We start from the raw sequence: 13,342 nt of genomic DNA on the forward strand, positions 1-13,342 counted from the left end.
TGCTGCCTGTGGCCCCTGTTCCAGGAGTGGGATTCTCCAGGCAAAGTGTCCTGCAGTTGCAGCCTGCCTGCACCCCTCCATATGGGCTGTCTTGTCTTGCTCCTGAATTTATAAAGAAAGAAACACAGAGACTGATGAGGATATGGTAGGAGAGTGTGGCCCTGTGCTCTTGGCTTTGACCTTGGTATTGGCAAGAAACTGAATTTCTGTCCTAGAGAAAATTCCTTCTTCAGTAAGAGTTCTGTTGCAACAAGAGGTAGAGGAGAGAACTGAGGAGAAAACCACAACTGTTTTTAGGGGGAGAGAAATGCAGAAAGGTCCTGTGCTGAGAGCACTGGATCACCATTTTTAGTTCCTAGCTTTGCAGATGGAAGCTGTTGTCAGCTCTGCTTCCTCTGAAAGATGGGAATATTCCAGTGAAGCAGCTGCAGACCCATCATTGCTGTTTTCCCATGGAAAATGTTGATATTATTAAAAGGGCACTTTCTGTCAGAGAAGCATTCTGCCAGACGTTTCCTGACCTGGCTTTGTACTTAACCTTTTGTCTCATTTTCTCCATCTGTAAAATGGATGTGCTTATTCTCAGCCACCTGTATAAAAAGCTGGTATTTGTGAATTAAGTTATGACCACATGGTCTTACTTAAGATTGAATTCCTGTGAAAGACTCATCTGCTTTCATGGCAGTTCCCCATGGAGCCAGTCCAATCTCTCATAGGTAGGAACTTCTAAAATGCAAACATTAAACAAATCCAAAGTTTATTATTGTCAAATTATATTCATCCATCTATTTAATCTGTGTGATGTGCAAATGATCATTTTCTCTTACTACTGCTTCTGTGTGCTCTGGGAAGATTATTTCTTGTCCTTCTTCCAACCTGCTGAAGAGATGTTACTTTAACGTTTGCTTTGTGTAAATTAATCATGATGACATATCAGCAAGATTTTTGAGCAAACTTCTAAACCAGGATGACAGATCTTTTATTTGGTGTATCTGTTTTGTTGTTGCTGTTGATAACAAAAGCAATGAGAGGGGAGGAATGAACTGTGTTTCTTGTCTTAGTTTTAATTGACTGTAGGGGCTGCAGTATTTCTGTTCAGTCTTTGTTCATCAAAAAAAAAGTATGTTACATACTCTAATAAATCAAAAGCTAATTTGGGATGTGAAAAGATACTTTCTTTGCAGTGGATGAAACAATTAGTAGCACTTCAGTTTTAATGTAGTCTGTGTTTGAGCCGGAGTTGCTAAGGGTGACATGTTTGTTCCATAGATTGGCAGTTTGCAAATTTTGTTACTTTCAAAGGAGTTTTTATAGATGCTGCTTGTTGTTAATAGGTTGACAGAGTTTCAAGATACGCCAACCAGTCAGCTAACCATAGATGAGTTTATGAAGATTGACTTGGAGGAAGAATGTGATCCTCCTTCTTTTACAGCTGGTCAAAAAAAATTGAAGATACAGCAGGTAAAATCTGAATCAGATGCTCTCTGTGGTTCATTCCTCTCTCCGTGCAATCCCTTTTGAATTTAGCTAATGCTAAATCCTAACTGACTAGCCCTTGGTAAGATTTAGTACATTTATTTTGAGGTTCTTGAGAGAGAGATGAGCATTAGTGCATATGGTGCCCATTAACTAAAGATACTTTTTGCTTTATTGGCAAAGGGATAGTTATTCCCAATTAAAAATGTCATGGGATTAGAAACCATGCACTGTTTTTAAGGTGGTACCTGTGGTTAGGAAAATTGCCATTACAGAGAACTTTTTAAAAATAGATATGAAAACAATAACCCATTTACTTTAATGAGTCTGCTGGTGGTTTTGTGTGGTACAACACCCACTTCCACAGAGATTAGTTCTCATGTGGCTTAATTTCTTTACAAATCATGAACTAAAGCTGGCATCAGAGGAGAAGATTTTACTGCTGCCATAAACAATTCTTATATTATTGGCTTGTTAGGGTTTTTGCTAACTGTGCTATCATTTAAAGGTCTGTAGAGATGTTAGTGATGTTCTCAAGAGCCAGCCAGGTGCTGCAGGACAGAGCTTCTCTCTGCCATCACCAGTTTGTGCTGTCTGGTGTGGGCACCCCAGTTTCAGCACTGTCCTTGCACGTCTCACATCTACAGGCACAGTCACAGGGTCTGACTGCTGGAGAATGAGGCCTTTTATTTACAGCTTGCCAGACTGGAGGCTCTTTTTGAAGTGTAAAGGTGGGGGAGATAACATTTTGAAATCGGTCAGTTTTGAGACCTGTCTGTCATGCCTGTCTGACGCTACAAAGTAATTTAAGTGGTGATTCAAAACCTGTTTATGCTTTTGAAATACCCTGCCATTCTCTGTCTCTATGTACAGCTCACAAACAGTTTAAGATTGTGCATATTTTTTTTGTAATTTCATGTTTATTTTGTCTATTGTCATTTCAGCTTGAAAAGGCATTATCAAAAAAGCTGGAGGATTTTGAAGGTATGAGTTGTGCTTACTGTAACATATCACTCATTTCTTCAATATTGCATTGATGATTGCTAAGTTTTTATTTTTATTTCAACACCACAGGAGAAATATCGAGCTACCAAGATGAAATAGAGAGTGAATTAGAAAACAGTAGACCAAAAGCAAAAGGCGTATTTGCAAATTTCACTAAAGATGGTAAGTCTATAAAGTCTTATGACTCCTTAAATAGTATTGAGCTCAGATCTGGCAGTCTGGAGTGTATGAACGTTATGGTGATAAATGTGATCATATATATATGCTTGCATAGTACAAGATCTCTTGTGTTGGGGTTCTCTCTGCCAAATAGGTGGTTCATAAATCAGTCTTCAAAACAACCACATTGTTCATTGCAGGGATAGTTCATTAATGATTTCAGTTGTTTTTCTTTCCTGGTGCAGTATAAGCTTGGCGCTGGCACCTGAGAATCTTTCTTTTTATCACTGAAAGTGTAGTGGACCAGTATTTAGACCCTTCTGTTGCCAAATTCCCCAGTTGATTTCCCATTTGGAAGGGCTTTGTCCAGTTCAACTGGCTAATTTTAATATGTAATTCTATCAGGAAATAGCTGCCTTCTCTCACAAAGCCCTTTTACCTATTATGATAAGATGATGCTTCTATTTTAAATGGTGACTGTAGTCACAAAACTACATTTTAATAGTCAAGGTACTGAAGTTGAAGAGCACCTGGAAATTCCATGTATTCATACACTGAACGAAAATATTGTGTATTTCTTTTACAGATTTCCTCTAAAGATTTTTATTCTTTAAGTGAGCGCCTCTGTATTTATTTAGTTTCTGTAACAGATGGTATGCAATGATCTGCTGGGTTTTTTCCCCTTACAGATTCTATAGAAGATAATGCCTCTAGCATTCTTGGAGACGAGGAGGCAGAAGATGAGGAACTAGAAGCAGCTGCTAATCACTTAAACAAGGACTTTTATGATGAACTTAATGAGAACGATAGAGTTAAAAGAAATGAAGATGGGGAATGCAGAAATGGAAATGAAACTCTTGTAAGACCCCCTGCACTGGAATCCTTGCTTGGCCCATTGCCCACTGCTGCTAGTCTTGGCATAACAGAGTCCATCAGAGAGTGCATATCCACGAAGGACCAAGAGCCTGGTGAGTAGGAGTTCAGCTCAGAGCAGAAGCTGGACACAGGCAGCCAGCTGTGGGTTTGTTGTGTCATTTCCATGTATCTTGTTGGTTATTGTGGTAGCAATTCCGTGAATCACTGAGATGTCAGGGTACAGGAGCTGCGAGGCTGGATGGGACCAGTGGTCTTGGTTGTTGATGTGGTTGTTGACATCTGCTCTTCTGGAAGCTGCAGGAGAATCTGGGGTGCCTAATTATTTTCTGAAACCTGAGAATGTGTATCTCTTGGGTAAGTTGATAGTTGATTTGCGGTCATATGATAGCTGATGGGCATATTTCAAGCTATGCACTCTCAAGTTAGGAAATTGGAGGAAGCAGATTCCTGTAAATATGACTGAAAATTAAAACCCAACCATGAGAATCTTAGATCAAGGCAGGCTTTCTCAAGAGACATTCTGCTGGAGTCAGACATGATGCAGTCTGTCTCTGATTGAGAATGTCTGCAAATGGCAAACACTTAAAATGTTTGCAAGAGGAAATAACTGGTGTTATGCTTTTTTCTTTGATATGAACTTCAGTGTGTATCGTGCTGGTTTTGCTCCATTTTTCTTAAAATCCAGAGATCTATTTGCATCATACTGCTCTGTATAGCACAGTGGGAGAAAGACTGATCAACTAAAGAAGCCAGTTTTGCCAGAGCCAGTATTGCAAACAGTCAGTCATCCAGGCAGGTTTGTTTGCTTTTTTATACATGTGCTTGGACTTTATGGAGACGGCATTTTTTTAAAATTCCTTTTGCATCTTAATGACTCTGAAAGCAACATATCTAAGGGGCATTTTACTCTTTATCACAGTTAATTTTTCCATCATAAGACACACCCATCTGAATCTGTTTTGTCAGCTTACTTGGAGGTCTGTGCAGCAGAACATTTTTTTATCCAAACTGTTGTGATGCTGATTTCTGTTCAACAGTAGATGAACTGAATGCATTCAGAGTCTTATTACATTAGTGTTCAGTGTCCAGAAACATAGCAGGATGAGTGCACGTTTTTATTTTGTACAAACAAATACATATAGAGACAGTCGAGTGGCTTTGGTTTTGTTTTAATTACGATGAAGAAAAAGGATGGCTCATGGCTTGTCTTTCTCCTGGAAATCAGCAGTTTGTGCCGCAGAGAGGTCAGTCATGGCTAGAAGCTGTTGTTTTCTGGTTGGCCAGTGACCTGTAAAAAGAGTTCTCAGTGATGGACATTTCTCAGCTGGCATTGCTATTGACCATTTTAATGGGCAGGCTGAGGACTGAGTGTGAAGATGAAGCTAAGCTGGTGTAGCCAGGGAGGTTCCTCTGAGTTGGGCTTCAGGAAGGAGAGTGCAGGGCTGCTCATGCCATGGCTTGTCTGCATTTGCTGTTTGTTTTCTTGCAAAAGTGGAGGATGTGCCAAATGAACTGAATTTCGAAACCAAGCAGGTTTCAGTATGTTCACTCTCTTCTCCTGCATCTGAGAAATCATTGCAGGTGTTTGAACAAGTACTTATTTTCTTAACATGTTATGAAGCACATATGCAAAATTACTGTTTTGGTTTTATTTTGATTATAGATCTTGCCCCAGTCTTGGTTGGATTTGAAGGCTTTCTTTGGGTGGTGAGGCGGGTGTTTGAGGGAGTTTTGTGTGGATTTCTTTGTTGCTTTGTTTTTGTGACTCTGTAAATTTGTTTTAACAATTTAGAAGTTCTGTGTTAAGTTCCATTCACTTTGGTTATGCCTGTACTGCAGGGTAGTGAATCTGGGTGCAGTTCCCAGTCTCCAGGCCCTTGCCATGTGTTGCCTGTGTGGTGTGGGTGCATCCCAGTGATGTGTGCATCATCCCCCTGAGGACCTGGTTCCCTTTTGGAAGTCACCTGTGCTCATGAGTGGGAACCAGGTCTAGCCGGCAGGTTGGGAAGTACACCTGGCTTGCAGTTGGCATGTTATTATGCAGAGTAAAAAAAACCTCTTGTTAAGATGCCTCACGTTGGTTACCTTTGTGTTGTAGCTCTGAACCTGATGAAAACCAGTGTAGATGATTCTGGCACCTCAGGCAATGTAGTTGAGTTCTGCCTCATAGCTCTGGGAAGTCTGGGAAGGTAGTATTTTCTTCTGTCTAACCAACTGGTACAGTTATAAAACTTAGATATTTTCCAGGTTTGTGGGCCCTTTTTTTTGGCCTGAAAAAAAAATATGACAGTTTCCAAGACTAAATACAGGATGAGAGCAGTTGCTCAGAGTTTAAATTGAGATAGCACAGTTGTAGATTGTCTTGAAACAAAAGTAGTTGGTAAGCGTGGAGGGAGGAGGAAAAGCTCACAAAATTTCCTGTGTTTATCCTGTGTATTTGAATTTGGTTTAGTGAAGTTTATATTGTGAATTGCAGCTGGCCATGGCTTTGCTGTGGTAGTCCATGTTCCAAGATCTAAGTCCACTGGAGGAGGGAGAGTGCTGTCGTAACACTGAACCCTGAAGGTGATGTTTTGGTCCTTCTCCACAGCTGTGTAAGGTGTAAATCAGGAATCTTTCCTTCCTGTAGCCCTCTCCAGCCCTGTCAGCTTTCATTGTGTGGGTTAAGCTGGGCTGGAGACCTTATGGAGGTGATTTTGTATCTCCTGCTGGGCTCCTCGTGTTGTTGGTGGGTGAATCATGTCCAGCCAGTTCAGCAGCTGGAAGCAGCATGCCTGGTGCTGCATGGTGAGGATGCCCAGCAAACTCCTGTGCTGATGAGCTGCAGACAGGGCAGGTGGCTCCTAAATAGGAGCTCAGTAAACAGGTGCAGTATGTGCAATGTTTGGCCTTAAGTGAAGGGTGTCTTTCCTCTCCTCTGTAATGATCTGTCTTCCTCAAAAAACCTCTGCTGCAGGTACCTTCTACAAAGTCCTTTCATTTGGCTTTGGCATGTGGTAATTCAGTTTATAATTGTCTACATCAGCTGCTTTGGGAAATCTTCCACCTTTGTGCTACAGTAGCAGCAGCAGCAGCAGCAGCAGGTTTCTCACAAACTGCTTATGCAGATAAGACTTAGGTGCAGACCTGAAATATTAGGAAAAATAAGTGTATTTTTGCTCCACTTACAATTGGTATGTGTGCAGTCTGAGCTTGTCTGTATGAATGTTTTATGAAAAGTACAGTATTTTAACAAATTTGCATTACAAAGACAGCATGTAAGGTACCAGGTTAATGAGTCTGAGGCAGTAAAGTGCCTAGAATAAACACTGTATTTGACTGGTTTTTCCTACAAAGTGTATTAATTTGCAGAGACTTTGAGAAAAAAACTGTTTTTGCAAACTATTTGTCTCCTATTCTTCATGATAGAAGTGCTTTATGGTGAGATCTCAGAGATGGAGACTGGGTACATCAGTCTGTCCATTTTCCTGGCCATGCAGCATCCCAGCATCCTCTCCACATTCTACATGCTCTTTCTGATTCTCAATTCCTCCACAAAAAGTGCACCATTTCTTTTAGGAGACTATCTCATTCAAATATTATGGAGTTTGTTCTCAAGAGATAACATCCTTTGGTGTGAAATTTCTCTCTGCAATTTGTTTTTTATTTTATACCATTTCAGATATTTTATAATCTTTCTTGGTGTTTCTGTCATTTTGCTGTTTGCTGGCTGTCCCTTGTCCTTCCCACACTGGGCTCTGCCAGTTCATCTCTTGCCACACGAAGAAAAAGTGGGGAAGGTCTGATAATAGCAGAGATAAAGGTAAAATATAGGGTGTAAATTACCTAATTACTTTCTATAACTTCCCCTTCATAATCCAGGTAAGGTTTGAGACCCAATTTAGGTTTTGTTTTGAGTCAAAATTCACCTGCAGTCATTGAGGGCAGTAATTTCAAGTGCTGTGTGTGCGGTGGGTGGGAGCGTGCTGCTGCACGTCCCCATGAAAGCAGGCGGCTTCAGCAGTGAGCAATCGCTGTGCAAGCACCATCTTGTGCTGCTCAGGCACCCAGCACTCACTCCTGCTTCCCAGGGAATCCATGGGAAAGCTTCACAATTAGCAGTTTGCTCCTTTATTGCCACTCGTATTTCCGCCTCCATTACTGCTGCAAGCTTGATCTGGCAGGGGCTGAGGCTGGGAGATATTGCCATTGATTCCTGTGGTGTTAAAGACCCCTGCAGGCAGTGCTCATTGATCCTGCTCCTTGTCCCTGTGTCCCAGCACTGCTCAGCTTCTTATTCAAGGAGGATGTGAAAAATGGCTAAAGGTGATCTGGTCTGAGGTGGGAATGGGCTCATCCTCCTGGTCTTACTCGTCTTCTGCATTTCATCTCCTGAAGCTGCCAGCTCCCACCTCATACTTTGTCCTGGCCTTGGGGTTTCACAGTCCTTCTGTGAGCAGATTCAGCTCCCTTCCCCAGCAAGCAAGAACACATGTGTGTTCTACCCTCCTCCTTTTGTTGACAGCAGCAGATGACCAGTGCCAGAAGCGCTGTGGGCAGGGGAGATTGCAGAAATGTGGCATTTCTGGCAGGGTCTGAGCTGCCATGGAAGGATGCTTGAGGGTCTTGCAGGCATGTGCCAAAGAGAGTTTTTGACCTGGGATCCCAGCATGGACTGCAGGATGGCGAGCAGCAGGCTGACTGCTGGTGCTGTTGTTGCTCCATCAGTGTTGGATCCCTCTTTGTACTGACTTCTTCTTCCAGGATCCTTTCTTCCTCGGATTTTGTCTGAACACATCAGTGCCAACTGTTTGGAAATATATAAATGTATATGTTACATACAAAAAGATCTGTCTTTGTTTAATCTTGAGAACAGATGTGTTAGGAGAGGCTTATCACCGTGTTCCAGTATTTAAAGAGTGATTACAGAGAGGATGGCGATTCATTTTGTGCAAGGAGTCAAATGGGAAAGACAAGGGGTAAAGGGTGAGATTTTGATTGGACAGAAAAGTTTTTCATGCTGAGATCATCCTTTGGATTAATCTCTCCAGGGAAGTGATGGATACCACAAAATAGGACACTGATAAGATTTGCCTGGACAGAGTGCTGGGCCATCTTGTGTAGATTATGAAAGGTTGGCCCAGATGATCCTTTACGTATCTTCCAACCTGTTATTCTTTGATTCTATGATATAATGAGTAGAGAGAACATTAGGAAGCCCTACTACAAATAATTGCTGCATACATGAGAAATAAAGCTGCTGAGTTCAGTGCTAATTGTGTTAAAAGGAACACTTGGTCATCAGTGCAAGGGTCTGTGTCCCTGTCCTGATTGCTCTTTTGATCTCTGGCTTCAGCACCCCCATTGCTTCAGTGGTTTTATGCCCCACCTGTGGAAATGAGCCCTGTGCATGGCCTGCTTGGTGCCACCTTCCTTGTGCACAGCCTTCCAAGCACTTTGAGGGTTTGATCTTGGTCTCTGTGTACCATTTGCTCACTGGAAAATATTTTCTGTGGCAGAACTTGCTCTTCCCCAATTCCAAGATCCAAACAATAAAAACTCTGGTACAGGCTGATCTTTCTCTTCTGGCCTCTGTGTGCCTGTGCTTGGCAGTCTTGATAGGCTCTATCCCTGATTGAGCCTTCATTACATCGTTAATGAGATGTGAAGAACTTGCTGCAGCCAGCACGGCAATACAAGACCACCAGCTGCTTTGAGTGCAGTTTTTTGATACCTGAAGTTTTGGGTGTGAATTACAGATGACAGGATTTTCTTACTTGGCTATGTATGTCACTCACACACAAGTACTGTGTGTGCATGTCTCACTCCAGAATCTATGTGCGTGCTTTTTCATGCAGGATCTTTGCATTTCATTAAGGGATAGGAATGCCATAAATTTATTCCATATTCATGCCTTGAGTAGCTAGAAAGGTTAAGGGATGAAAACTAATCATAGAGTTTGGCTGAAGGATTTTAAAACAAATTTAGAGAGAGGTTTTGGAGAGAGACCTGCAGTTTGTTAGAGCCATCAAGGGGATAAATTTGAGTGAAAGCATAAGCTGAATCATGTGAATACATTTTTATAGCATTTGTGGCTGTTTTAGGAATTTTCCAAAGGATTGGGTTGTCAATACAGACACTCCCTATAGGAAAATTTGTGTCATTTTTGTCAGAAGTCTTGGTCAAAAAGAAGTGCCCCAGAGTAATTGGGTGCTGGGGTCAGGAAAATACTGGAAATTTGGATTCAGATTCTTGGGCCAAGTGAAGAAGACCCATCTGTTAAACCTTACTTGGCTATGTTGCCTGTGGATAATGGCCCTTAGCACCTGGCTGACCAGCCTGGCTGTCCTGTTATCCCCCTCCTACCCCAACTGTTTTACAGGAGAGGATCTCTCTATTTCTTTCTTTCTTTCTTTCTTTCTTTCTTTCTTTCTTTCTTTCTTTCTTTCTTTCTTTCTTTCTTTCTTTCTTTCTTTCTTTCTTTCTTTCTTTCTTTCTTTCTTTCTTTCTTTCTTTCTTTCTTTCTTTCTTTCTTTCTTTCTTTCTTTCTTTCTTTCTTTCTTTCTTTCTTTCTTTCTTTTTCTTTCTTTCCCTCTTTCCCTCTTTCCCTCTTTCCCTCTTTCCCTCTTTCCCTCTTTCTTTCCCTCTTTCCCTCTTTCCCTCTTTCCCTCTTTCCCTCTTTCCCTCTTTCCCTCTTTCCCTCTTTCTCTCTCTCTCTCTTTCTCTCTCTCTTTCTCTTTCTTTTTTGCCTTCTTTCTTGCCTTCCTGCCTTCCTGCTTTTTGGTTTGTTTTCTGGTCTGGAATGGAGAATGTTAAAATCCTGAAAGATTTTAACATTGGCTTGGATTTATTTTTTATTTTTTATTTTTTTTTATTTTTTTTTTTTTGCCTGCTGTGTTGTGACTGCAGTGTCTTTTCTGTCTTGAATTTCTCTAATAAAAGCATGGTGGAAAATGAGCTTTATTTTCAGTTTGAGTAGCATAAAAGCCTTACATTGCTCTTTGATGAGCCTAACCAGCCTCTCAAGGCCTCATCCTCCCTTGCTTGAAGGAAAAAAGGGCAAAAAGCTGCTCTTTCCTCTGGCTGCTTCGGCTGGCTGCTGGCCACGGGCTCTTTGGGGAAGGAGGTGGCAGCAGGGCTGTGCCTCTGGCTTGGGGAGGTTGGACATGTGGAAAAGGGGCTCTGTGGTGTTGTTCCATGTGAGATAATTGACGTGTGTGTGCTGTGGCATTGATCCTGCTTTTTAGTGGAGCAAGGAGAAGCAGCCAGCCCCAGTGGGTTTTTTTTATCCATTGTGTTGATGGTAAGTCCAGGTCTGCTGTTACCTGCTCTAGGTTTAGGATTAAGGAGCACAGAGCTGGGCAAGCAGGGAGGAGAAGCTCAGCTGGGCCTTTAGAAATGGACTTTTTTTCTGTACCTAAATAACAGAATTGTATAAAGAGTTGTTCCCCAAATACTAAAGGAGGGTTGTGTTTTGTGTCTGACTTACATGCCTCAGCATTTCTGTTGGGGCTTTTTTTCAAGGTTCTCTCCTCTCTGCACTCCCAAGCATCTGAAAAGATGCTTTCTACATGTTCTCTGAAAGGGAGATACTTTCAGGGGCATTTATAATTTATCCTGTCTTTCTGGGGTTCAGTTCTCAAGGAATCTGTGGAAGTGTAGCCACCTAAAGAATTGCTATCCTGCTCTTAAACCTTGGTTAAAATAGAATAATAGAGTTACAGAATGGTGGCTAAAATAGAATCATGGAGTTACAGAATGGTTGGGTTGGAGAGGAACCTTTAAAGGTCATCTAATGTCCAAGCCCCCTGCAGTGAGCAGGGACATCTTCAACAAGATCAGGTTGCTCAGAGTCCCATCCAACCTGACCTTGGATGTTTCCAGGTATGGGACATCCACCACCCTTTCCAGGGCAACCTGTTCCAGTGTTTTACCACCCTCAGCCCCATAGGCTGCAGACTGAAACAAGACTGGGGAGGTGATGTTTGGTGGTGATGATTCAGATACCCACAGGCACTCAGAAAACCTGGCTAAAAGAACTCCCTGCTGGTATAAGAATTATTTGATCCTTTTCTGCACCTGCCAGAACTGGAGCCCAGTAATGCTCACAGTTATTTTGATGAGTGCCCCCTTTGCAGAAGAAACAGACTTCTGCCCTGCCCTTCTGCCAAAAAGGAAGAAAACTCGTCAAAAAACTCAAGTGATAACCAAAATTTTTCTTTAGAGAGCTGTGGAAAGTGAAATGTGTTGTGGCTACAGAAAGGACACTAAATTTGCAGGGAAAGCTGACTGCTGAGGGGGATGTTATCCCAGCAATTCATCACAGTATCTGAAATGTCAGGAGTGGAGGCCTGGGTTCAGTTCAGGGAGTCTCCATGGTCCCAGTTGTTATTGAGGATAAAGACTTATTAACCCAGGTCAAGGAGCCACAAAACGTGGCCTTGGGAGAGGGAAATACAGCGCCGGGAGATTTGCAAGGCTTAGTTCCTTTGGGTTTAACACGGTGGGTGATAAATCCGTGTGCAGTGCTGTGGTGGATCCCAACCACTTGGGTTTGTCTGAAAAAGCTAAAATAATCTTTCATTTAGTACTTTATTTTCTCGTGGTACAGGTTCAGCTGGTAAAGGTGGTACCTGGAAACTGAAAATCCACCGAAGTAAACCCTTTAAACGGAGTGCTGCTTCTGCAAGTTTTAATGGTTTCATGCAGCAGTTGTGCTGTCTTGCTTTTGTTCAGTAGCTTTGAATTTAGTTTGAAAAACTAATTCCTATATCCTCTTAAGGATTAATTTCATCACACCCCTAAACACTTCATTTGTTTTGTTTGTTGGTCTTAAATCTGTGGGACTGTCACAGCAGGCAAGATGCATGGACTGGACTGTGACTTGTGTAGATGACCCTTGTAATTCAGGATTTCAGCTGTGGTACTGTGGACTCGGGATGAAAACAGCCCTGAGTTTAGCCTTGTATAATTGCAGTTTGACATTTTTAGTTTGCTAAATGCTTTCATAACTGAAAGGGATTTATTATCCAATAGGAAGAATATTAATGTTGACACTGTTGGCAATTAAAAACAATTGTGGAAACTGAATTTTGCTTCTCCTGATTGCTTTTGAAATAATTTGTTTTTCAATGTTACTTTAGGATTGGTTCATTTATTAGGTCTTTTTTCCTTGTGTGACAATGAGATAATTGCTATTTATTTTTTGTCCTGCAAGCAATTATAATCAAAGCAGCCCAATATAGAGTCTGCTTTGACCTGGAATCAGAGTGACCTCAACATGAGGCTACTGTACTCTTCAGCTTTTCAATTTAATTTTATTTCATAGGTGCTCACCAGAATGCATTCAGCAGGGCTGAAAAAATTACGGGTAGAGTTTTCTGTGTTCATTAATGGCAGTGGTGCAGAGCCGAAGAAGTGGGCAGATAAGAACAACTTTGGGTTGGTTATTAATAGCAAGAATTGTGATCTGTTATCTCGGTTTGGGTGGACTGTGTTGGGCCAATGTCCCCAGCGGTCAGAGGAGGAGATGCTGGCAGGCTGCCAAGGGAGGGGTAGCTGCAAATTAAGGGAAAATTGCAAACAATTGCCTCTAGGGAGTTGCTGCAGCCAAGTTTTGCTGAAAGGAAGCAGAAGATACTTTATTTTTGAAGTTAGCAGTTTTAAGGTAAGGCTCAGCTCTCATATTGAAACACATATGTGGGCATAAGAATGTAGGAGTTGTTTTCTGTTATGGAAGACCTGGATATCTACAGCTGTGTAGCAGGAATAAGGAATGAATATAAAATAAGAGTGAGTAAATAATGCTGTTAAGTAGTACCTGGAAAGAAATTTGGAGCAAGGAACA

General features: G+C 41.7%; 1 protein-coding gene across 1 annotated transcript in view; it reads left to right on the forward strand.

The window, feature by feature from the left end:
* BRF1 (BRF1 general transcription factor IIIB subunit) overlaps positions 1-13,342 on the forward strand; it is a 170,802-nt gene that overhangs the window by 95,825 nt on the left and 61,635 nt on the right. The window contains exons 8-11 of the mRNA XM_021554502.2: positions 1,335-1,461; positions 2,421-2,460; positions 2,551-2,643; positions 3,330-3,608. Coding sequence (XP_021410177.1) covers positions 1,335-1,461; positions 2,421-2,460; positions 2,551-2,643; positions 3,330-3,608 — 539 coding nt within the window. The remainder of the gene's footprint in view (positions 1-1,334; positions 1,462-2,420; positions 2,461-2,550; positions 2,644-3,329; positions 3,609-13,342) is intronic.

The sequence above is a fragment of the Lonchura striata genome, chromosome 6 (assembly GCF_046129695.1).
Source record: "Lonchura striata isolate bLonStr1 chromosome 6, bLonStr1.mat, whole genome shotgun sequence".
Lineage (NCBI taxonomy): Eukaryota > Metazoa > Chordata > Aves > Passeriformes > Estrildidae > Lonchura > Lonchura striata.